General features: G+C 46.8%; 1 protein-coding gene and 2 long non-coding RNA genes across 5 annotated transcripts; all 3 read right to left on the minus strand.

Moving 5' to 3' along the window:
• Positions 1-3,488: 3,488 nt before the first annotated feature.
• Positions 3,489-10,505, minus strand: LOC148000266 (uncharacterized). 3 transcript variants are annotated; one of them, XR_015641801.1, is made up of 2 exons: positions 9,972-10,505; positions 3,489-5,130 (listed from the first exon to the last, which is right to left on the minus strand). It is a non-coding gene; the product is annotated as an uncharacterized LOC148000266 (long non-coding RNA). The 3 variants fall into 3 exon arrangements; XR_015641802.1 differs by lacking the exon at positions 9,972-10,505 and adding an exon at positions 7,353-7,443; XR_015641803.1 differs by lacking the exon at positions 9,972-10,505 and adding an exon at positions 5,445-5,926.
• Positions 10,506-20,079: 9,574 nt separating this feature from the next.
• Positions 20,080-22,033, minus strand: LOC103694125 (uncharacterized). The gene is made up of 2 exons (XR_015641804.1): positions 21,885-22,033; positions 20,080-20,481 (listed from the first exon to the last, which is right to left on the minus strand). It is a non-coding gene; the product is annotated as an uncharacterized LOC103694125 (long non-coding RNA).
• Positions 22,034-23,341: 1,308 nt separating this feature from the next.
• Calml5 (calmodulin-like 5) lies at positions 23,342-24,261 on the minus strand. Its single transcript, NM_001400752.1, is given in 1 exon segment — positions 23,342-24,261. A coding segment is annotated over 1 exon segment (444 nt). The 5' UTR covers positions 24,119-24,261; the 3' UTR covers positions 23,342-23,674.
• Between the last annotated feature and the right edge of the window lie 1,459 nt (positions 24,262-25,720).

Genomic DNA, 25,720 nt, shown 5'->3' on the forward strand with positions numbered 1-25,720 from the left:
GACCTCTTCCATAGAGATATTAATCCATACAACTAAACATGGACTAAATCATTGGCTTGACTGTAGACTCCCGTGATCTGAAGATCATAGGCCTTCAGGGATGGTCATGGCCCCCCTGTTTGCCTGTCCTTCAGGATCCCTCTGAGAAAGCTTGCAGTTCACTTGGTCCTAGGCTCAGGAGTTCAGAAGTATGTTGGCCTCACACATCGAGTGGCTATTAGTCCTCTACAAAGGTCTGTTGAGGCCCTGAGGAACCCATACCCTGTCTTATCTACATCCGTACACGCCCTCACACCTGCAAAAAATAAGATGCAGAGAGAAGGACTAGCTATGGAAAAAAATCACACCCTCCTATACCTTCACAGGATAGGAGTGTGTGTGTGTGTGTGTGTGTGTGTGTGTGTGTGTGTGTGTGTGTGAGAGAGAGAGAGAGAGAGAGAGAGAGAGAGAGAGAGAGAGAGAGAGCATATTCAAGCAAACAACCATAGCTGTTTGTTCTTTATAACCACCCACCTTGATTTTTGAGACAGGTTCTCTCTTTGGGGCATTGAGCCCAGGTACCCATTTGTCTACCTTTCCAGCATAGTTATGGGTGCACACCATCACACTCAGGCTTTTACCTACACAGTTGCTGGGGACTGAACTCAGGTCTTCCTACTTGCAGGGCCAGCACTTTATTGACTGAAAGATCTCCCCAGCCACCTCCACAATAAGACTATAGCAGGCATTATTCCAGTCACCTGCCTTGAGAACCCACGCAGATCACCGGATGACTCAGCTGCTGTTGAGAGTGACTGATATCTACCCCAGGTTCTTATGTTCATTAAATTGTTCTTCAAATCAAATTTCACTGGACCTCAAGGACAAAAGCATCTCTCCTTTTTTATTCAGGCCAAACAGTGTCAAGCCCCAAAGGCCGTTTGTCCTTGAGTCCCCTTGGGTATGCTGAAAATTGGCAGATTACAGATAAAAAAAAAAAAAGTGGTCTGTTGTACCTTTTTTGATGAGCAAAAAAAAAAAAAAAAAAAAAAAAAAAAGCAATTTTGAGGCACTAAGGAATTCTGGGAAAGCTTTGGTGAAATGAATCAGAAAGTTTGAAATAGAAGCTTCGTGAAGTCCCTTCTGTAGCTGGGGCCATTCTCATGCTACTGATACAGATCATGGCCTCTTACCTGGATTTGAACAATGGATGGGAAGCAAGTAGCATCTGTGCCCCATTTGAGAAGCCACCTTCCTCTCCAGGAGCTAAGTTGAGGTACAAGTGTGAAGGACTAAGATCAGAAGTGGGGAACTCATGACCTTAGCTGTCCCACTTCGTTTATACCCTGTCTCTCTCCAGGAGGCCCTGGCCAGCCACCCTCAGGCCTCCTTCTGTGGCCCTAGCCTTGACCTTTCTCAATACCATGAGAGATTTGGAAAGGTTATTTTCAAAAGCTCAGTCATTGGTGTAACACAATCACACTTTCACCTTTAAAACACATTATCTCCTTGACATTTTCCGTCTACACTTCCCGTTTTTAAGAAGTGTATTTTAAAAGAATGCTGAATGCCATTGTTATTAAGTGGAAAGCCAGTTTCCTTTGCTTAAAAATAGAAGAAAAGAGTAACAATAGCCTACTGCAGGCAAAGCCACGGTAATGAGATTTTGGCTACCTTTGCTGGTTTCATTCTGAAGATCCTCACTCATCTTTTGTTTGCCCACATGAGCCCTCAAATTGCCTTAGATGCCACTAGGGGAATGGGTCCCCAGTTTTGGAGAACGCTGCATCTGAACAACTCTGCAGTCTTTCCAGGGTTGCCATCTTGATTGCAAACCCCATGTCTCCTTCTCAGCTGCTCTTGGCACTTTCCTGAAATAATTATAACACACACAAAACCCACAATTCCCTGGTCTACAAGTATAGGTGCTTTAAATGACCTTTATTTTTTTTTTCCACAGCCAGCCCATAGAACAAGAGACCAGCATTGTGTTTCGAGAGAGATAAAGGACCCTGTTTCCAAAATCCCCTACTGCTGGCTGAGACAGATACCATAGTGGTTCCTGATAGGAAATCCCCTTCTGCCTCATGGAAAACCTAGAGAAAGAAGTGGAGCAGCCCCACAGAGGTAACTAGCCTCCACCCAGGCTCCCATATGTGAAAATTTTCCATCAGCGCGGGCTAGAATCCTGTTTGGCTGTAGGAAGTTGATGCTGTAATTTCTACTATGGTCTAGATATAGTTTATGCCCCAGAGCTCCTATGGTAAAAGCCTGGCCCCAATGTAATGATATGGAGAGGTGATGAGCCCTTTAAAAGGTGGAGATAACTAGCAGGCCAGTGATCAGAGTTTTTGCAGTACAGCTGTGTGAGGACCAGAATTTGGAAATCCAGAACCTGCGTAGAACTAGGTAGGCTTGGGAACTTCCTATAATCCCAACACTTGAAAAACAGATGTAGGATTCCTAAGGTAAGCTGGCTAACCATGAGACCAAGGTTCAGTGAGAGGTCTACTTCAGTAAATACGGTAGAGAGCAATGGGGAACATACCTGACATCAACTTCAGGCCTCCATATACATGTGGGCTTGTATACACGCCAACACATACATACACATGTACACATGCCACTTATATACAGAAAACAAAACCAAACCCCAAAACCCTCAGACCCAATTTGCTCAAGGGCTACTATTGGAAGTAGGAATTAATACACATCCTAGAGAAGAGGGTTATGTCTCTTGGGATTGGATTAGTTGCTGAGTGTGAGTTGTTATGAAACAAAGCCACCTCACAAAATGTTCCTTAGGCATCCCTAACTGCTTTCTCAGAGTCCCACCACACAACGCCACCCACCGTACTATGATAGAGGGCACAAGGCCTTGACCAGAAATGGCTGCCTGGCATGACCTTTTCAACCATCAAATGTTTGAGTGGAAGAAGCCTCTCATCTTTATATGGTACCTGTCACACGTGTACTTTGTGATAGTGGCATCAAATGGACTAAGAGACTCTAAAATGTAGCAGATGAGATGTAGAGACCCTCTGGGAGTCTCACTACCAGAAAGATGAGAACCACAAAGTCGTTTGTAAAGGATCTCAGAATAAATATCTATCCCGCCATCTGCACCCTCACATAAAGAATGATCTATCACAGGGGATGAGACCATCATCATCCACCTTATCTGGACCAGAGAGGGTCTAGGCAACATGAACCCGAACATATGACATGACCAGTTTGTTCATGCTAGTAATGGTGGTGATCCAGCTATCTTGAAACTAGTGTGGATGAAGGAACACACTCGATTGCCTAAATTGCATGGCATACATAATATGCCACATACTTGTCCCCCCAACCCCATTCTCTGGGAATCTTTGCACTAGGACATGAGAAGTGTTTATTGGAGTGTATCAAGTCCTGGGCACTGTGGGTTACTGGTTCTGAAAGATCCCACGCAGAGAGACCCTTACTCAAGTCTTGGGAAATCGCGGACCCCAGACACAGAGAGACCATTTTGGATGTAATAAGCAAAGGCGAGGTTTATTACGGAGACCTATTACAGAGATCTCCGGGCCGACACATATCCCACGCAGGAGACAGAGGTGTCGACCCCGAGAGGCTGGGAAAAAAAGTATTTAAAGGCAGAGGCTGTGAGCACCAGGGGATGGGGGATGTCAAAGGGGAATGCACCACAAGTTACAGGATTGTTTTATGGCTCCAGGAGATAAGGGGACGCCAGAAGGTTTTATGGCCCCCTGGTTCCTGGAACAGAGCTACTAAATCAGGAGAAGGGTAGGGTCTTCAGGTCCTCATTATTTTTAAACGTTTGTCAAAACTGATGGAGCATTTGTATTTGAAACACCTCTGGTTAGGCTTGGGCTGTCCGGTTTCTTGGAATGCTCTCTGTAGGACACAATGGCTGAAAAGCACAAGTAGGGGCTTATCAGGGTCTGGAGGATGGCCCTGAGTGAGCTGGGGGGGGATGTCTTCCTGCCAGACGTCCCATGAATCAGTCCCATTAACTCAGGCTGGTTCCTGCATTCCTTTTTTTTATGGCTTGTCAGTCCTGCCTGAACAGTGTTTCCTGTGCTCCTTTATCTTTATGGCCTGCTAGTCTTGGCTGCAGGGCTTAGCCCTGGGTCTGTGGCCTTTTGGGGTTTATTTTTTAATTTTTATATTTATAAACCTAGAATTCGTATAATTTTCTTTTCATTCCCGTCTTCTCCTATTAAATAATTCTAATCTTAGAATTTTGATATCAAGTCTTATTTGGTCTCACCAGTTGTCCTAACTGACTGGTACTGTTGTCTCACAACCATCAACCGCATAGCACCCACTCAATTTTTAACAAAAGCAATTAACCTGTTTGTCACGCAGGAGCCAAAAACTAAAACCAAGAAAATTATTAATAATGGCCCAGCTGTAGCAGAGAGTAGGGTAGTCATCTAGGGAGATCTACTAAACTAGCTCTCGAACCATCTCTGATGTGTTTTTCTGTCTGTCTTTTGTCTAACCTTTCTCTAAGTTTATTTATGGAGTCTTTAATTACTCCTGAATGGTCTGTATAGAAGCAACATTCTTTCAGTGTAGCACACAGACTCCTTCTTTAAGGAATATCAGGTCTAATCTTTTCTTATTTTGAAGGACTACCTCTGAGAGGGAGGTTAGGTATTCTTGGAGGTCAGCTAAAAAGTCTTTAGCATCAGGATTTTATCTGGACACTATCTAAACCTATATACCAAGGTCATGACTGTCTTTCAGAACTTCTAAACTTATATAGGTTGTGATCCCTGAGGCACAGTCCCAAGAAGTGTTAGGAGTATTAACATATGTAATGTTACATCATTTGTAATAGAAATCAAGCCTATCCCACACCTATCTTGATAGAACCCAGGACAAACATGACTGAATTTCCCTCTAGGTCCCAGCTCTCAGCCCTAACAGCTAGTACACGGCTGGTGAGGGCTGAGAATTGACGGCTGTCAGGGTGGTCAGCAGCACCAGGTACGGTCCTTTCCAGCGAGGCTCGAGTGTCTGGGCTCAGTGTAGCTGCTTCCGACCTGGAACTGATGGGATGTCTCAGGGGTCTCCGGGGCATAGGCTGCTGTCAGCTGTGAGCAGATTTCTTTCTGTATCACCTGTAGGTCTTTTAGCCTGGCACACAAATCATTATTACTATGGCACTATGACATGTTGGTTCAGTAACATCATCTAATACAGTCAGGGGAGCTTAGGCCCCATATAAGATCTCAAAGGGGGTAAAGCTGAGTCTGGAAGGGGTATTTCTTGCTCTGAAGAGAGCAAGAGGGAAGGAGTGTCACCCAGTCTGTGCCAGTCTCCATGGTCAATTTGGTCAGGGTCTCTTTTAGAGTTCTATTTATTTACTCTACGTGTCCTGAGCTTTGAGGTCTGTAAATACAATGTGATTTCTAATCGACCTCTAAATACTTGGCCACACCCTGGCTTACCTTGGCGGCGAAAGTAGGGCCGTTGTCTGACCAGATTACCTTGGGCATTCCAGACCTGGGGAAGATTTCTTCCAGTATCTTCTTGATGATTGTAGAGGCCGTCTCTCGTTTGGTGAGGAAAGCTTCTATCTATTCCTGAAAAAGTATCTACAAGCACTAGGAGATACTTGTGATTATATTTTTTCTGGTTTTATCTCAGTGAAGTTCACTTTGACTTTTTATTAAACTCTCTAGGTCTCTTTGTCTTGTTTGTTTGTTAAGCATTCACTTACTGACATATCTTATACTTTTTACTGTCTCTCTTGGCTAAAATCTTAAAGTCTATTACATATATTTTAACTATTTGGACAAACTTCTTATCTCCTAAATGAGTCCATTTCTTAATTTGGCAAAGTGAGTCTTTTGTTTGTTCTTTGGGGGGGGGGGTACAGCTTTCTCCCCAAGTGTGTCATTGTCTTTTTATCTTTTAAACAACTTGGGCCTTTTCTTCTGTTGTACATTCTAAGTGAGGCCATCCCTTAGTCTAATCCCAGTTCCCAGTGGCTGTCTCTTGTAGGCCTGTAACCAGGATAGGCTCCTGTATAGCCATTTCTCGAGCCACTTTATCTGTTTTGTTACTGTCCCATGTCACTGAATCTCTTTCCTCCTGATATCCTGAGCAATGAATAGTACTCACAGTTGTTGGCTTCATCAGGGCATCTAAGAGATGGCAAAGGCATCTGTGGCGCTGATGTGCTGGGGGGTTGGGGTTCAGCCATTCTAGTTGACATTGTGTTGTCTACCATGGCAGCACCCACTTGTCTCTGACCTTTATTCGTGAAGAGAACTGTTCCCGTCTGTGGACAAGCTCCTCGGCTTTCAGCAGGGGTCAATCAGCCAGTCACAGAGGTCTTTCCTCCACCCATGGGCTTCTGTCAGTGTTTGACACTCGTGCTGTGGTGGCTCCAGGTCCGGATTGGGCAGCAAGGTGACCAGATTGTCCCCAACTGGTGGAGAATCTAGTCCATGGCAGCTGACTAGTGGTCCCATCTTTTGGGACACTCTATCAGCCACTCTATCACAGTTTAAGTCCTGGATTGGGTGATAATTGTCAGTGCCCGGCTGGCAGGAACGGTGTGTTCCAAGCAGAAAAGCACTAACTCATTCATCTCCCAGCATCAGTTACTGGTGTACTGAGACAGGTCTTAAGCTCCACATATACAGTCTATAGATATGTATACACATGGCCTCATCCAGCCATTTCAGCCCACGCAAGCCAATTTGGAGAGCAATTTTCTCATGAGCAAGGGATAGGGGCAGTCAGGGATGACCATGAATTAGTGGGTGGGTTACCCGGCCCACGCCAAGGTCCACTGTTCTTCGGGCAGTCCATAAGTATTGTTTGTTGTCAGTAGGCCCCTGTACCAAAGGTCTTTGGATACTGGCCCACTGGAGCATAGGAGCACAGAGCATTGGGTCCCTGTCCAGCACTCTAGGACCAAGAAGCTCTCCAGTGGCCCCTCTTGTTCTTTCTTGGGCAGTCCCTGACCCAGTGTCCTTTTTCTTTGTATTAGGCACACTGATCTTTAGCCAGGAATTCTCTTCTGTTGTCAGGTACTATCTTCCTAGGTTCCCTAACTACTGTGGCCAGTATATGTTCCTCTCTCGTCTTTTATCTCTCTTTAGCTCTCTAACTTCCTCTTCTTTTTGTCTCTTTTCTTCTCTAGCTTTCTGTTCTTTTTACCTCTTTCTTTTTTAACCTTATTTTCTCTGTAACTTATATTAACTCTCAGCAACTTAACTTAACCCTTTAAATTTCTGTAACATTTTCTTTATCCTTTTTTTATCTTAGCCAGATTGGTGGGGCATTTTTTAGCCCCTCAGAGACCCACCCTTGGAGCCTGGCAGCAGACCTGGAGCACTCCCTACCTTTAGGCGTCTGAAGAGAGCAGGCAGAAGTGAGGGCCTTCCATCCATCTCTGGAACACTTTTTCTGGCCTCTAGTAGGATTCTGTCTTTCCTCGGTGGTAAAGAAGACCTGTAACAGTTACTAACAAGCATCTCAAATGGGATGGTGAGAAAACAAGGGAATCTTGAGAATAGAGGTCCACTGAAGAGGGCAAATAGCATTTAGTCACACAGCTAAGCCAGGAGGCTTTCTTGGACAAAAAGACCTTGTGTCTGTGAAACAGAGAAGTGAGCAGAGGGGCAGTCTATCTGTTACAGGTTGTCTCTCTGGACTTAGATTTTCCCTTAAGGAGTACCTTCCTTTAGTGTCAGCTCAGTGGCTTTATCGCTCAAGAGACCCATCCTCTAAATGGCACTGGGCTTCCAGTAACAACTAATAACAAAAGGATGGAGAGACGTTAGAACCTGGGTGTTAGATTCTAAGCACTGACAAAAGAATTGTAACCAGTTCACTTGGGGCTTTCAGGACCTCAGTAGCAGCCCTTTACCAAACTTTCTCAGTGGGCTAAAGGCCCATGGAAAAGAAAACATTAATCCTGACCTTGGCCACAGCCAAAGCCTGAATTTTAAATCTTGACTGGCAAAACAAAACAAAGTTCTTTACAGTTTGTTGTAGATTCTTTGAAACTATTTTAGGGGCTTCTCTGCCCCCCAACCTGGGACATTTCGACCATAGGGGCAGGAACTGGCTGCTGTGGGGATAGGATCAAAGGCATTCTCCATGCTAATGATGACCAGTGAGAAAAGTAATTTAATGCTGGAGACTGACTCCTCTCTTGGAATAGGGCCAGCAGATAAGGCAGGCTCCTTAAAGAACTTCTCCTAATGAGCACTCTCTTTCTGTGAGCAAGAGTTGAAGGTCTGGCCACTAAAAGCAGAAATTCTTTTCTTGTTTTTGTTTTCTTTAGAGTCTTCCCCCACCTCACTCTCAGCCTTTTTAGATCATTCTTCCTGTAGCATTTCTAACACAGCCTGTCCCTTTTTTATATCCTGTTGACAGCATTTCTGATCTTTTAGGCAGCTACGCACTAAGTGTCATACCGGCTGAAACTCCGCCTTTAAGATTCCTTGCTCCCAAGCAAAATTTAAATCCTTTTTCAGCTTATCTCAGCTGTCCACCGTGAGATTCCCAGAGATCGCAAACCAAGGTGTAGCAATTCACTAAGAAATCTCTTTGTAGTGTTTCTTTTTATCCTAAACCTTTTTCTTTTAAACAGCTCCTGAAGAGCCAGAAAAATTGGGTGAGACTTGAGAAGTCCCCATGCTCGCTGTAGCAGCTCCGCAGCTAATTTCGCTCCCCCCTACTGTGTGTTGCGAGCACAAGCACAGATAAAACACTATGTTTTAAAAACTTAACGTTGGCTATCAACCAACACACCGCCACTAGAGCGGGGTCCATAAAATTAAGTTTTTTACTCACTATACTTGTTTCATACCGGAGGCCTAATCTGGGGAACTTTTTTATTTATGAGCGGTTTCTTCCTCAAGGCTTTTGTTAATGTCTGTTTACACAACTGTTAACAGCAGCTAGGTTGGTCAAAGGGAGTAAAGGGAGGGGTCTCTCTCCTTGGGGAGGAGGCTCAAGAGAGAAAGACAAAACTCCCTGGCAGAAAACAATTTCTCTCAAGCAAATTATTTTTAACTTTTAACTTAAGCACCAAGAGGACCAAGTAAAACTCTTTGACGAACAAAGCAAACAGTTTCATGATTTCAAACACAGTCGTCAGTCCAAGATTCAAACACAGTCGTCAGTCCAAAATTCAAACACAGTCGTCAGTCCAAAATTCAAACACAGTCGTCAGTCCAAAATTCAAAAACGAAACAAAAGCCAAAAAGACACTCGACAATACCACAGAAAACAAGCCAGACAAACAATATCAAGACAAAGCATCTTATAACCAACTTTCACAGATGCCTGGTACCTTCAGTACGTGGCCCAAACTGCAGCTTAACCTTAGCTGCTTTTGGGATGAGATGGACCATCTGATTCCACCTCCCAACAGGATTCCAGAGTGTCCTCTTGTCCTAACGACTAAGCACACTTGTCCGTGCCTATATTTAAATAGGCAGCCGAACTCGACCTCTGACGGAGTGGGATTCCTCGTCCACTCCCGCCTAGGTAAAAGGAGCATTCCATCTCCTTTGTTCCAGAAAACCAGAGTCAGGTCCTCCTGACTGTCCATAGCCGGGCTCTCCCGACTGTTCTCCGCCCGTGGAACGTCTTCCAGGGGCTGCAGCCTTGCGGGCCCGGGGCGTCCCCCCTTCCGCAGCCAGGGGGTCCTCACGGACCACAAAGGCAGCTGCACTGAGTGGGGATACACATCCACTCTCCTACAGGGCAGGAATACACATCCACCCTCTTACCACAGGGCAGGAATACACATCCACCCTCTCAGCACAAGGCAGGAATACCCATCTGCCCTCTTACCACAGGGCAGGAATACCCATCTGCCCTCTTAACACTGACCAGTACTAAGACACACATATATACACACACGGCGGAACCAAAACAGAGACAGACACAGACTGACAATTGCGGCGCCGCTCACACAGAAACACTCAGACAAACATCCAACTCACCTCCAAGGGGTCTTCGGAGTCTGGGGTAGTCGCGCAGATCCCGGACGAGCCCCCATAAATATGAAAGATCCCACGCAGAGAGACCCTTACTCAAGTCTTGGGAAATCGCGGACCCCAGACACAGAGAGACCATTTTGGATGTAATAAGCAAAGGCGAGGTTTATTACGGAGACCTATTACAGAGATCTCCGGGCCGACACATATCCCACGCAGGAGACAGAGGTGTCGACCCCGAGAGGCTGGGAAAAAAAGTATTTAAAGGCAGAGGCTGTGAGCACCAGGGGATGGGGGATGTCAAAGGGGAATGCACCACAAGTTACAGGATTGTTTTATGGCTCCAGGAGATAAGGGGACGCCAGAAGGTTTTATGGCCCCCTGGTTCCTGGAACAGAGCTACTAAATCAGGAGAAGGGTAGGGTCTTCAGGTCCTCATTATTTTTAAACGTTTGTCAAAACTGATGGAGCATTTGTATTTGAAACACCTCTGGTTAGGCTTGGGCTGTCCGGTTTCTTGGAATGCTCTCTGTAGGACACAATGGCTGAAAAGCACAAGTAGGGGCTTATCAGGGTCTGGAGGATGGCCCTGAGTGAGCTGGGGGGGGATGTCTTCCTGCCAGACGTCCCATGAATCAGTCCCATTAACTCAGGCTGGTTCCTGCATTCCTTTTTTTTATGGCTTTTCAGTCCTGCCTGAACAGTGTTTCCTGTGCTCCTTTATCTTTATGGCCTGCTAGTCTTGGCTGCAGGGCTTAGCCCTGGGTCTGTGGCCTTTTGGGGTTTATTTTTTAATTTTTATATTTATAAACCTAGAATTCGTATAATTTTCTTTTCAGTTCCTGTACTCAAGTTGGCAGGTGACACCTCATCCGAATTCCACCTCTAACCAATATTTCCCTTTCTCGTCACTCCCTTCTGTTACCTTCCTGCCCACACCAGCCTGGACCCTTGGTGCAACGGATCAAGGGGCACATGGTGGAGCTGTGGCTGGGTCCTCAGCTACACAAGGGAAGGGTGGATGCTATGCAAGAAAGAACAGAGCAACCATGTAGCAAGGAAAGTAAGTGTCCAATGTCTTAGACAAACACATGATTTTGATAAAGATTCCCTGCATCTGAAAACTCTTCATGCTTTTTGTTTTGTTTTTGCTAAATTCTCAAGTGTGAGAGTTCCACTAAGTGGTGTTTAAAGGCATCTTGAATTTTCTCAAAGCCGATGTGGACTTTCCAGTCTCAATGGAAAGAGTACACAGTATAGCTGTTGTGAATAGCAGTTGGGGATAGAACTCTGTTGGTAGCATGCACAAAATGCTGGCTGGGTCCAGTCCCCAATGCCACATAAACCAGGCCTGGTGACTTATGCCTGGTCTCCTAGGAAGTTAGAGGTGAGAGGATCTGACCTTCAAGGTCATCTTCAGGTACACAGAGCATTTGGCAGCCTCGACTACATAATGTGGTGAGAGAGAAAATTTCTTCGGAAACAGGCCCCCAGCTCTACTTACCTCCTGCAAAAGTCTCTACTTTTCTACTGTGCAGAACTTTGACTTTGTGTTCATTGAAAGGTGAACCTACTGCTTTCGGTTACAAAAATCCCATCCTAACATCCATTAACTGGGAAGAAGAATGTGTCCGAGAAACTATAATAGTTGCAAAGACTCAACTCCATGTTGAGAATTAAAGCAAACATTATTTCCAGGAAAACAAGGCTCTTCAAATAGTCTATACATCTCAGAAGAAGGACGGATATTTGAGTCCCTCCATGGCGTGGATGAGAGACCCTCTGCATGTTCTCTCCTACCTATCCATCTCCCAAAGGACCACATACCCCTGTCTTTGTGCTTAGTATACCAAAGAAGCTTCCACAACCAGCCCTAACGTTAGTCTGCAGGCTACCGGAAGCAGGTAGGAATTGCTTCCAAAGACTCTTCGTTCGGTTCCATTACTGTTGAGCAGGTCTTCTCTGGGCTAGCCGAATCTGCCACTGCTATGCACACAGTAAGATTTCTGGTCATTCTTGTCTTGACAGTCTCAGAAGAACCACTTGTGCCCAAAAGGAGAGCAAAGGGAATCTCCAAGTTGTTTGTCAAACAAAGTGGAATCTTGGGTGTTGGGATAAGCTGACCAAGCAAAGACAAGCTGTCCCGTTGCTGCCATTGCTCATGTGCTAGTGGGAGTGACAAAGTCAGAGAGAAACAAGAAAAAAAAAGGGCAGAGAAGGAGGCCCTGGCAGAGTTAAGTATCTGAGGGACTGACATTTACTCAGATCTTTGAGAGAAGGAGCCTGGTGGTGAGGCCGGTTAAAACAGAGAACCCCCAAGGCATGGGGAGCACCCCACCCTCTCCCCTCCTGATGACTTAGCTCTCAGTGCTCTGAGCCAGCCTGGTTGAGATCCCTCCAGATGGTCGGGCTGGCTGGCCTCTCCCCAAACAAGACCAACCCAGAAGGGTGTGGCTGCACTGCTAGGTACAAACCTGCCTTGATAATCACACTGGAAAAGAGGAACATCTTTTACAAGCCCTCCGGATACCATTCATAACAGTCATTTCAGCCTAGAATTTCAATGAGCTTGAAAAGGGATTAGGTAGCTTAAAGGCAGTGTAACCCCTGCTCCACCTACATGCAACCAGAGGTTCTCCTCAGAGTCACCACCGATCTGCTTGGTCTACTTCCCTTCTAGACAGCTTAGAAATAAGGTGTAGTATAGCCCCAGATCTCCAAGAAAATCCAGTCTCCCCTAAGCCCACAATGCACAATGGGTTTCTAAAGTTACTGGATGTTTTAAAAAACCAGCCAAGGGGCTGGAGTTGCATAGTTCAGTTGCTGGAGTGTTGCGTGGCATACACGAGGCCCTGGGTACAATCCCCAGTACGACATAAACTAGGCATGGTGGTACATTCGTCCCAGTACTTAAGAGACAGAGGTGGGGAGCTCGAAGTCACCCTTGACTGTATAACAAGTTCAAGGCCAACCTGGAACCACCCAAAGCTTCCAACAGCCCAAGAGCAGTATCGTGGTAGTTTTCCCTAGCTCCAGTTATTTCTTCTGTATCCCCGTGGAGAGAGTTCTTCCTGAAATCCAGGGCTGGGCCAAGCACTCTTCTTGATAGACCAGACTGGCCGTCTTTAATGGTAGTGGCGAGTCTTTGATAAAGGAAGAAAAACAATGCAGAGAGAAGGCAGAGAGGGAGGAAGAAAGGGGAGAGCTCGCTGCCCCTCCCACACTGGGCTTCCTCTCTGGGCCGAGCATCCCTTTCTATCCTTAAGTTTGTGAAATCTCCCTAATCTTATCTCTCTTCTGTAGGCCTGCCACAGAACAGTTGTGGGCAGCATCTCAGAAATTCCCTTTTCCCTCTAAAGATGTTAGCTTAGGGGAGGGAGAAAGTGTGGTATTCAGAACTTGCCTCAGTTCCGATGTGACAGAGAGGTAGAAAGCCCTAGGTTTGAGGGAGAGATGAGGCGGGCTGGCCCCCATAGCCACATTCTCTGAGCTGAGTATGAGGAACACGTACCGCCCACGCTCCCAGCTCTTGGCCAACATTGTCCAGACACCAGAGAAATCCCGGGCTTGACTCAATGCTCAGAAAGAGCACATTCTGCCCTGCTTCTATCAAAAAGCTGAACCGAGCTTCTCAGTAGCTACAGGACTCTGAGAACTCTACTGGGCTTTCACCATCGGTTGAGGCAAGAGGCCACATGGCCTCATGTTAGCCACCAGGATGGCCAGCACAGCAGGGACACTTCACAGGACTTTGGGTGGGTGCAGGGGTGAGGCTCAGCCTGGTGCGTTCACACCACTCACCTCCTCCCAAACTCCAAAGGTTTAGGCATGGAGGATTATTCAATCTGCCCATTCCTAGAAGCCCTTCCTCTGACTCAGCTCTCAACACTCATAGCCACAGATTACGAAACCAGATCTTCCCGGGGCTGACTTCACATTCTGCTTCCTCTAGCCCCCAGGGGGTGCTCACCTGCTCAGACTCCAGTGACCACATTCATCGTCCCCCGCCCCCAGGGTGGGTCTTCACGCCTACTTACTTCATCCCAAACCTCAAACCTCCGTCTTGAATCATTTCCCTGAAGCACAAAGGTGATCTCCTCTGATTAAAAACTTCATCTGAGGGCTAGCAAAAGGGCTCGGGGGTTAAAGTTGCTTACTGCCAATCCTGACGACCTGGGTTAGATCCTCGGGACCCACGGAAAGAGAAAACTCATTCTTCCCAGTCGTTCTCAGACCCCCACATGAGCTCTGTGGCACATATGTTCACACACACACACACACACACACACACACACACACACGGAATAAGTAAATGTAATACAAAGGCATTTTTAAAGCCTCATCTGAGGCCTGACAATATAGCCCTATGACAGTAGTATACTTACAGTGGCTTAAATCTAGACCATCCACCAAAGAGGAGGTTCTGAACCCCAGTCTTTTAATTTCTAGCATTATTTTGAAAGTTGGGGAGCCTTTAGAAGGTAAAGCTTAAGGGACGGGCCTTTGGAGGTTTACACACCCCTGGGCTTCCCACCTGCATTCTCTGGTGCCATGTTCTGCCTTAGGCTCTTACCGCTTTCGAGAATCTTCTCTTGTCCTCCCCTCCAGAGTGAACAGAAACCCTCCTAAAGCCTGAGCCCAACCCCCCTTCGGTCCCTCACATTGCTTCTTTTCTGTATTTTGTCAGAAAGATGAGGAACATAGAGATGTGGCTGATATGCTTCTTACTTAGTCAGCTTACAAATTTGAATTCTATTTCTATAACGGCTGAGACATCTCGCCTCACAGCACCGAGACATGGCAGAGTGTGTGTGTGTGTGTGTGTGTGTGTGTGTGTGTGTGTGTGTGTCCTGTCTTCATTTTGCTTGAAGTCAAGACGGCTGTGATTTGTATCCTTTGTTTTAGATTTGAGTAAACTGAGGCACATGAGTGTCACTGACCTGCACAAGGTTACAGAGCCAGAGAATGGCTCTACCGAGATTTAACAACTCCATCCTCCTTTGTCTCACCATGGAGACCCTCTGCAGTAGTTTCTACCTTTGACACCTGCATCTCTCCGGGTCTGTAACCCCACCACCACCACACACACAGAGCTGTTTGTTTGCTTTTACACATCCAGGACCCTGCCAAGAACGCCCCGTGCCTGGTAAAAACTACCCCACCTCTACTGCCCAGGAGTGGTGTCGCCTCCTCCAAGTCTCTGCTCTCTGGTGAGCCATCTCCTCTGCCTGGACTCCTTAACCAGATACTCGCCTCCCTCTGTATGCGTTGCTTCATGGCTACAGCTCATCTCGTCTCCCTGGCAAGGCACGCAGGTGTGTGTAGGACCTTCCTCCAAGCCCCATGAGAATGGGGAGCACCCAGGAAATCACTTGTGGGATGACTGAATGGATGAATGAGGACCAGCAACACTGCCCACACTGTCATGATACAGGGCTCCAATTTCAAAGGGAAATAAGGCTGAATGTGGCTCCATGGGAGCATGGAGAGTCGCGCCCGTTTAGATGGAAAGTCAGCGGGATAGGAGGACAGAGCTCTGGCATTGGCAGAAACACCAGGCAGAAACCTGTCTCCAGGTCACGGTGAGTGGGCTTCAGCAATAGGCCACCAGTGCAGCACCCTGCGTTCCCAAAGTGATTTAAGCATATTTGGCCAACCCACAGACCTCCCACTAGTGGAGATCCATGGAGCTCAATGCTTGCCCCCTAGTATCTTCCCCTCCCCTTGGAGGCAATTTGCCTGGGGGACCAAAACAGAGGCTGGGAGTGGGGAGTGCCTTGTATAGTCACAGTTTCCAAAGGCAAGTTAGAGCAGAGGTTCTTAATCTTGCCTTCTCAATCTTGGCTGAGCAAGCGCCTTAAAAAAAAAAAGACAGCCACACCCAGGCCTCTCCCTATACCCACTGTTTGGGGGAGGCAGCTTAGGGGTGGGCACATGGGTGGCATTTTTTTCAAAAGCTTCTGGGTGTTTCTATATACTCCATAAGGATGGGTCTTCAACCCCTCCCGCTGTCCTCACAACATTAAGACTGATGACTTCTATCCCATTTTACAGCTGAGTAAACTGAGGCATGAGAGTCTTACAGTCTTACTCAAAGTCGCCAGCTAGGGAACAGCTTTGTTGAGACTTGAGAACTTCAGATTTCTTCTCCTGACCACCGAGGCTGATGGTAGGCTGTTAAGTCAGTGTAGCACAATGGTGTAAATACTGGGAAAGGCAGCGCTGAAATGAGAAGCTGCCACCCACCCCCAGTGTAGAGATGGGAGCACCTGGTGTGAGGGAGCACCTGGTGTAAGGGAGCAGCTGTACCTCCCTGGAGATAGTAAACACCTGTAGATACGCAAGAACTTGCTTGCGAAAGTGGCCTTTGGAGCCGTTCCCAGATCGTCCTCAAGCCAGAGAGAAAGAAACCCAGGGAGGGGCAAGGTGAGGTCATCTGTGGGCTGAGCAGGGTGGAGTCACTAAGACAGACTCCGTCTTCGCCCCCTACAGGACAACTGAGTCTGATCTTACTGAATTGAGAGCCATGTTTAATGACCTTCCAATATCAGAGAAAATAGGAAAGAATATCTAGGTTGGTTCTGAGACTCTAGAACATCTACTAGGAGTGAGGGGCTGGAAAGATCACTCTGGTTATACTGCTTACTGCTATTCCAGAGGAACAGAGCTCAACTGAATCCCAACCACCACCACCACCCACAGTGAGTGGCTCACAGTAACTCCATCTTCAGGGGGATCCTTCATCCTCTGTTGGCCCCCACAGGCACCTGCACACACGTGGTGCACTCGCACACACATGCGCACACGCAAATAAGATAAAATATTAATATTAATAATTTGAAGGCTGGAGAGGTGTCTCAACAGTTAACAGTGCTTGCCACCCAACTATGAAGACCCACAGTTAACATTCCAGGATCAAAGGTTGACCATGATCCCCCTCAGGCCTGCAGCCTTTGCATTAAGGATGGCGGAGACAAGGTCACTGGGGCCTGCTGGCTGCTGGCCTAGCTGAAGAAGAAGGAGGATGAGGAGGAGGAGGAAGAAGAGGAAGAGAAAGAGGAGGAGGAGGAGGAGGAGGAGGAGGAGGAGAAGGAGAAGGAGAAGGAGAAGGAGAAGGAGAAGGAGAAGGAGAAGGAGAAGGAGAAGGAGAAGGAGAAGGAGAAGGAGAAAGAGCTTCTCATTCAGTGAGAAACTCCATCTCAGAGGGGCAAGATGGAAAATAAAAGGTGAGGATTCCCGATAGCCTCCTCTGGCTTCTGCACACAGTTCCTCAGGTCGGTTCACAGCCTCACAATACACAACACACACACACACACACACACACACACACACACACACACGTGCGTAAAGAATTTCACAGGTGGGAAATGAAGACGTTGCAGCCTAAAATCCTATCAATAGGTCCAAGGAGTCCAGTCTGTATGAGTTATTACATGTGTGTGTGTGTATTTCACATGTGTTTATTGAGATAGCATCCCGTGTCAGGGCATGTGTATGGAGGACAGAGGATGAATTGAAGGAGCCTGCTCTCCCTCTTCACACTCTAGATCCCAGGACTCTACCTCAGGTCTTCAGGCTGGCTGTCAAGCGTCTTTGCCAGCTGGGCCAGCTGGCTGCCCACCCCCAGCCCCCGGATTTTTTTTTATAATGTTTTAGATACTCCTTCCTCTGTGTCCTCTCTGGCTAATCCCAGATTCTCAGTCATCCTGCCTCAACCACCAGTGTGCTGGAATTCAGGCTCGCACAACCACACCCTGCTGGTCCAACGTCTACATTTTATCTAGCCCACATAGTGTAGAATCTCCCCATTTCTAAACTAAGGGATGACTGGCTGGAAATGGAGGGCTACATAGTCATGGTTCTCAGGCAACAGAGTCCAAGAAAGAAGCTCCTCTCTCCAGCCTCACCTGAAATGCTTCTTCTTATTGAGTGCAGCCATGTTTCAATCCCTTTTTACCTTGACAACATTATAAAAACCATCCCTCCTAGAGACCAGAGAGAGTGCCTGTAGGTCCTGGAACCCAGGTCAGCCTGCTGTAATAGTACATGCACTGAAAAGGCTGTGCCTTTCAGCAAACATGCTGGAGAGTTCCCCATCTAGGCTAGGCTCAGTTCCTTATCTGGAGTTCTGGAAAGAACAGTGCCAGACCCTGCTTGGAAAGGCTGAGGGGAGGAGAGGTAAAACAGGGACTTTGAATAGGGATGGGGTCCCCAGGACTGTCAAGAATGGATGTAGACACGAGGGGTAGACACTCGGTTAGATGGTAGAGTGTTTGCCTAGCATAGGCAAAACCCTGGGTTCTCAAGTCTGCATAAACTAGGTGTGGTGGAGCACACCTATAATCCTATAATGAGGATTAAAAAATCTTGGGGCAATCCAATGAAAACCGCGTGTTATTTAAGGACATAGCTTTCAGACACGTGGTATAGTTCATCTTAAATCAGTTTGCTAGTTAGTGACTTGGAAGGTCTGGGGAAATTTTGTTTTGGTTTAATAAGTTTCATGTTTCAAAGGGAACAGTTCCAGTAGACTGTTAAAAGGTCAGTTCTGATCAGCTAAATGTCAGTGGTGCCTCTGTGTGTGATTCAGATCTAAGACCCTGAGAACCATCAACTACTGACCAAGCAGGCTGAAAACTAGCTGCACATGAAGAGAGTCACTCCGAGCCGGGTAGGCTGGGTAAGTACACACCTGCAATTCCAGGGTTCAGCAGTGGAAGGTAGGAGACTACAAGTCAACCAAAAGGAAGCAGCCGCTCTCCCAAATCTGAGATTCAAAGCACAAAAACCAAAGAAGCGAAACCCGGAGAACTTTAGTCTGTCCGGCCATGCTATGATGGTTAGATGAGTTGATTACACTTAAAATAGTTTACTAAACTCAAACCAAAATTCTAGTTCTAAGCTGGATAAATAAAACTTCAAAGAGATTTACAAACACTGTCAAAAACAAGTCCTCCAAGATAAATCTTATCATTTCATATATATATATATATATATATATATATATATATATATATATTTTTTTTTTTTTTTTTTCGAGACAGGATTTTATTTTTTCCAGCCCAGGATGGCCTTGAAGACACTGTGTAGCTGAGACTTACCTCAGACTTTGATTCTCCTACCTCTACCTCCAGAGTGCTGGCAGGTACAAACAGAGCTCATAGCCCCGCCACCACCACCACCACCACCACCACCACCACCGCCACCACCGAGCCACCACCACCTCCACTCCAGCAGCAAGCCCAGGTATGTCCCAGAGGAAGCTGGAGATCTCAGATGTCAAATTAACTCCTAAGTAATGATCTATGTTGAGACCCCAAACTCTCTCCAGAGCCTTGTACACACCCAACTTCTACTCTCTTATGGTTGAGATCTTGAATATCTTCCCTAAACATCCATGCCCCAAAGGCACCATTGGGAGGTGGTTGTCTATTTAAGAGGTGGGACTTGGTGGAAGGAAATTAAATCATTGGGAGTGTGCCCCTGGGGTGGGGTCTCACATTTTCCTCAAGTTTGTTACTTGCTCCCGGGCTGCCGGAAGGTAATTAGCTTTGCTATGCAAAGAGATGTAACTCAGAAAGCAAGGACTAAAAACTCTGAAACTATAAACCAATGTAAACCATTGACTGTCTCTATTGAATTGATTGTCAACAGACCTTTTGTTACAGTCATGGAAGACTGACTAATACCCTCACACCCAAGGTAGTATTATGCAATTGAGGGGCTCCTCATAAACACTCACTAGTACTTAGCATCTACCTACAAACATAATATAGCAGGGATGTTGTTAGGCCACTCGTGTGTCACTCCAGGCATGTAAGGGAACACTCACCATTGCTCGTCTGAAGACCCAGGCTATCCAACTCCATGGTCAGACTGCCTAAGAGTAGGCTTTGATTGACAAACATATCTTAATGAGTGACTCTTCCACAGGCACACCTACCCACAATCTACTGCCCCGGAGGCCCAGTGATGTCTTATCATTTTACTATAATCTACAGCCCTTTTTGAAGATGGTATGTAAGCTCTCAAGCCTAAACATTTCTTTGGGTTTTCACTTCTTTTACGTGACCCTTCTGTATGGATGCAAAGTAAGTTGCCTTGCCGATTCAGCTGTCTTCCAACCATTTAATGTGTAAATGCTAATCCCTGAAGCTGAGAAGGGAAAAGGTTTTCTCCTACCTAACACACATGACATGATAAATGGTAGAGTGTTTAGCTAGAGAGCATAGAACTCCGGCTTTGATCTTCGGCACTGAATGAACAGTATGTGGCAGTGCACAGGTTCAAGTCCAGCATGGGGTAGGTTGTGGGACAAAGACTTCTTCTTGCAAGACCCAAGAATTTCAGTTCCAATGCGTATTCATGTTAAAATGTTTTGGTCTTGGGTCCCTGTTGCAGAGAAAAACTAGATATAACCCGAGCGAGAACATTTCCTGCTGTTGGCTGGGTGCTGTAGGAAATGCCTTGATTGAAGCCAGGTAATGTCTTTGTCTCTTCCTGATTCTTCCCAGCCCTGCAGTTATAAAGTTTGCAAAGATTACATGTCTAGTTAATTAAACCCAAGCTCTTTTATCCCCAGTCATCCAAGAGGTGGTGGATTCAGAGTTAGAAAATTCACTTAGGTTTCCTACTGTGAGGGTCCGGGTGAGCATAGATAGTTAGCAAAAAAAATACCATCTAATTCTCACTAGGTGTGGCTTAGGCTGGAGGATGATTTTCGTCTAAGTACCCCTCTGTAATCTCTAATCTTCTAAGGCCCGCGGGTATTATTTTTAGTCTAAAGTAGGTAGTCTACACCCAGACCAGAAAACAAAACACTAAGGGGAATCTTGAAGAAACAGCCACGCAGAATTTCACCTTTATTATTCTCATGCACTAGACAAAAATATTCACACAGAAAAGACTTTTTCAGAGAAAATCAATTTTTTTGTCCCTCTTAGACCCAAGCAGTTGCTGTCAGATGCTTAGACCCCGTGGATCAGTAAGATTTCAAAATAGATTTAAAGACACGAGACACCCAATCCAAAACTCCAAATGACCCTCTGTTAATCATGATAGCTTCCTGCCAGAAAGGACATTCAACGCCAAAAACCTGGGAACGGCAGGTTCTCAAGGGTTTTCAACAAAAACCGAACGGACACAAAGCTTTTCTCTATTGCTTTTGATCATTTTGAAACGGCCACATGTAGCCCAAGCCCGCCTGAAAGTCACTATTGAGCCAGGAATGACTCTGAACTTCTAATCCTCCTGCATCTGCTTCCCAAGTGTTAGGCTCACAGACTTATGCCACCACATGGGATTTTACACCATGCTGGGAATCAAAACCAGGCTTCTTACATACTATACAATCCTTTCCCCGACAAGTACATCTGCGGTCCATCTTGTCTGTTTATATTTAATTTTATCTTGCCCCAGAAAACTTGCAGTATTTCCTCTTGGACCAGAGTGTAATCCCCACTTTAGACAATCAGCCTGAGGCTGTCTCTGCCCCATTTCCCTACCTTATCTCCTCATCCTTCCACCAGAGCACCTGCCTGCCCTTCTACCCCTGGCACTTCCCTCCCCAAAGCACACTGAAGGGAGCCAGAGTCAGCTTCCGGATCTCTCTTACCCATTGCACCCACCAGGCCTCACCTCATTCCAGCCCTGGGCCTTCCCTACAAACCAGGACTCCACCCAGCAGGCTAGAAGGTAACCAAAGGGGCCAGATATCTGAAGACAGACTGGAGGGGAACAAGGGTAGCTGTGTATAAGGACCAAAGAAACTGAAGAAACCTCAGAGTAATCCCACCATGGAGAAATTTAAAAAAAAAAAAATCTCACAGACATGGCTGACTTCCCTCAGTGAACACCCTTCCTCCCTCCACTGAGCTCTGTGCTGAAACTGGGCTGAAGCAGACAGGCTCTACCACTCACCACAGCAGGTGTGGGCTCCCACAGGGGTGTGCACCCAGCACAGGTGTGCCAGAATGTGGGGCTGAAGGGACTGGCTGGGCTGAAGCATTTTGCAATAGCTCTTCAGAGAAGCTGTCTCTGTCTCTCTCCTCGCCGGGATGAGAGCCACTGACTTGGCATGGCTGAGACAGTCATTTGAGCTTAAATTCCATTCGAAAGAGAGAGAGAGAGAGAGAGAGAGAGAGAGAGAGAGAGAGAGAGAGGGAGGGAGGGAGGGAGGGAGGGAGGGAGGAAGAAAGAAAGAAAGAAAGAAAGAAAGAAAGAAAGAAAGAAAGAAAGAAAGAAAGAAAGAAAGAAAAGAAAGAGAAAGAAGAGAAGGGAAGGCTGGAGGGAGGAAAGGAGGGAGGGAGGGAGGGAGGTGGAGAGGAGAAAATCCCATTTCATGAAGGAGGAAGCAGGAACCCAGACTTGTTAAACAGCAAGCACAACTCTTCCTGTAGTGTTCAAAACCGGACAGCAGTGTCCTCACCAGTAGTGACCTTGCCTGCCTGGGATGTGGACTGGGCTGGGAGGCGCCCTGGCAGCCCTCCATTTTTCTCCTCCATCTTTTATCTGGAATGAACCCCTGAAGCTGAATCCTTGAAAGGATTATCAGAGTCTTACAAGGCCAAGAGGGAGCCACTGTCAGAAGTCTGAGCAAGCAGTATTTTATCCTGTGGGGACGCAAATGCCCTGCTCTCAGCTTTGGAAACCCGTATGGGTATGTCTGCCTTCTGCGTGTAACCGCCACCACTTCCTCTCTCACTCCCATCCCTTTGCCCATCATATATGTGCTCTGGTCACGCCTCATCTGGCTACACATCTGTGACTTTTGTACAGTGGATCCCATTACTCCAGACTCATCTTTTTAAAATATCTTTAAGGATGATCTATTTCAGATACAGAATCCGTGCAAACACAGAAATATGTACATATATTCAGATACACACAGGGATACATGCATGCAGCTCCATGTACACATATACACACATGCAGGCATACATCTCTAAACCCATGTGGATATCCATGAATAATATGGACAGGCATGCACATACACACAGACGGACTTACACAGACATAGACATGCACACAGACAGACTTGTGCACGTATAGGCATGCACAGAGGCACAAATAGAGAGACAGTTCTTGCCCTCTTTATTCAAGGTTAACACACGACAGGCTGTGTGAGAAAGAGGATGTTTTTCCTTTGGGGGGTTGCAGTTAGTCCTACAACAACTTTGTCCATCTGACTACCCCCAATCACAGACCAATACTCACTTTTCCTCCTTGTTGAGAACTAGGGAAGACCAGCAGTAGACAGACAGAAGGGCTTCTCAGATCAGCTTTCTCCCCAGCTCTATGAAAGTGATTGCAGCTCCAAAGAAATTTTTTTTTTGAAAGCCCTTAGGATTTTCCTCTTTAATTAAACACCGAGCACACAGAATTTGCATTCTTTTTATTTAAACCATTATAAGAGCCCTGGGAGGTAGGAAGCACCCATTCCACAGCAAGAGGGAGAGGAAAGACCAACCCAAAGAAACCGTCCTTTGACCAGCGTCTCAGCAGGCAGAGAGGAGACTTAGTGAGCAGCTCCAGATGTCCCAGCATCCAGATCTAATAACGTCATCCTCATCCATGAGGTAGTTTCCCACACACCAACACAGACTTCTTTTTTAACCCCACCACAAAAGCAGAGCCCCGCTAGAAGGCACGAGTGCCTGTCAGAGTCAGGCAGCTGAGGAGGCGGGGCTTGCATCCAGCAGTCTCACTTCTCACTTCTCGAGGAAGACTCTCAGAAACTCCTCATAGTTCACCTTCCCATCTTGGTCTGCATCAGCCACACGGATCATGTCATTCAGCTCCTCCTCGGACAGCGTCTCACCCATCTGGGACAAGCCTTGCTTGAGTTCGTCCATCGTGATGTACCCATCACCATTCTGGTCAAAGACCCGGAACACAGCCTGCAGCTCCTCCTTGCTCCCTTTCTTATACTTCTCCATGGCGGTCAAGAATTCTTCAAAGCTAATGGTGCCATCGCCATCTGTGTCTATCCTGGAGATGAGAGCTTTCAGGTCCTTCTCTGGGATGTTCTTACCCATCTGCTTCATTACGTCTCCAAGTTCCTGGACGTTGATACGGCCATCCTTATTCTTGTCAACCCTATCGAAAGCTTGGTGTAACTCAGCCACCTGCTCCTTAGTAAACCCGTGAGACATGGCCGTGTTCTCGGTACAAAGCTTCCAAGCTCGGTGTCAACCAGATGTCAGTCTACCACTCCTGGGGTTTCTGTTCCAGTGCTCAAGGCTGCTGCTGGGCTCTGAGGCTGTGTCTGTTGAAGGGCTGAGCTATAGGTAGCCTTGCCCTGGCACAGGAACCCCCTCCTTTTCTGCGATTGGAGCAAAGGGAGGAGGCTTCCCCACCCTCTACTTGCCCTCAGGCAAGATGCTCCTCCCAGGGAAGGACCAGCTGCAGACAAGGAATGAAGTAATTTTAATGGATGAGAAGACCTGTGGATAAGTTGATAGGAAGTGGCCTCGAGGGCATGGGGCAAAACCTGCCTGCCTCTTCTGGCCCAGATAGCAGACCACCCTACTGCAGGGACATCTACCTAGACACACTTCCCCTGTGGCTGGTTTTCACAGAGGCTTTGGCCAAGCTGGTGGTTTCAAGAGTGCTTCCCCAGTTTCAGAGACTCACTGGGGAGAGGCACTGGTGTTGAAGAAGCTGTGGAGGGTCAGGATCAGGAATCCTTAGTGGGGTTCAGATTAGTACTTCTCTCAGCTCTTGTCCCAAGGGTGAGGTTGATGGAACGGGAGAAGTACCAAGTCTTTCTGGATTTAACGAAAGCCTTCACTGCACTCGCAGTCCTGGGCAAGAAAGGAGGATGGGGCAATCTGTCTTTAGCATCCAGGAAGTAAGGGGGTGGGTATTGTCCTGCTGCCGAGGCATTGTTTAGAAAAACAAACATGAAGTGTGGTTTCAGAGGTGAGAGGAAGGACCTCTCATCTCCCCTAGGGAGTCCTACAATTCCGCAGCTAAATCCAGTGTTCCCTGGACTCTCTGGTTCTTCATCGGAGGTGAGAGATGTTCATTCCGTGCACAAGGAGGGGAAACAACTTAGATCGAAGAGCCTTGCCTGGGTGGGTGCTGCTTCTGCACTGGGAGGCAATGTGTGGCCAGCAAAATCCAAGGACAGGACAGCTGCGAAAGGAACTTGAGCTCTTTGGGATCTCCTGTATCAGCACTAGGCACACTAGTCCACCTAGGACCCCCTACCCACGGCCTTCTGTGTATAGTCTGCATTCTGGAAGGAAGCTTATCCCTGCACAACCTGGAGCAGGTTGTTGAATTTAGATCAAGACCTCACTCTTATGGGGTAGTCCTTGAGGCTTTCCAATGGTGGGAACAATGCTCCTGAGTAGACATTTGCCATGTAGTACCCAAGATGAGTTTCAAGTAAGCCCTTTTCGACCACTAAAGATTCTTCTTTCTTCCTCCACCCTTACCCAACCTTAGAAACAAACTTCCTTACTACCCTCCTGAGAAACTTAACAAACTCCACCTGTCTCTAATTCAACCAGGTAAATGCATCTCTGAAGTGAGAAACAGCCAGACACTCTGGTACTTTACCCCAACTCCCACCCTGTGTCCACAGAACCTCAGATGTAGAGAGAATTGTAAAGAGAGACGCTCCAGTTAGGGAGTTCCTTCCCCACAACACCCCCCCCCAAAAAAAACTCTTGAAGAAGGATTGCTATTTCATCCCTGTGCTGGAAAAATACAGAGGCCTCAATGAATATTAAGCAGCCAATTTCTCA

The sequence above is a fragment of the Rattus norvegicus genome, chromosome 17 (assembly GCF_021556685.1).
Source record: "Rattus norvegicus strain SHRSP/BbbUtx chromosome 17, alternate assembly SHRSP_T2T, whole genome shotgun sequence".
NCBI lineage: Eukaryota > Metazoa > Chordata > Mammalia > Rodentia > Muridae > Rattus > Rattus norvegicus.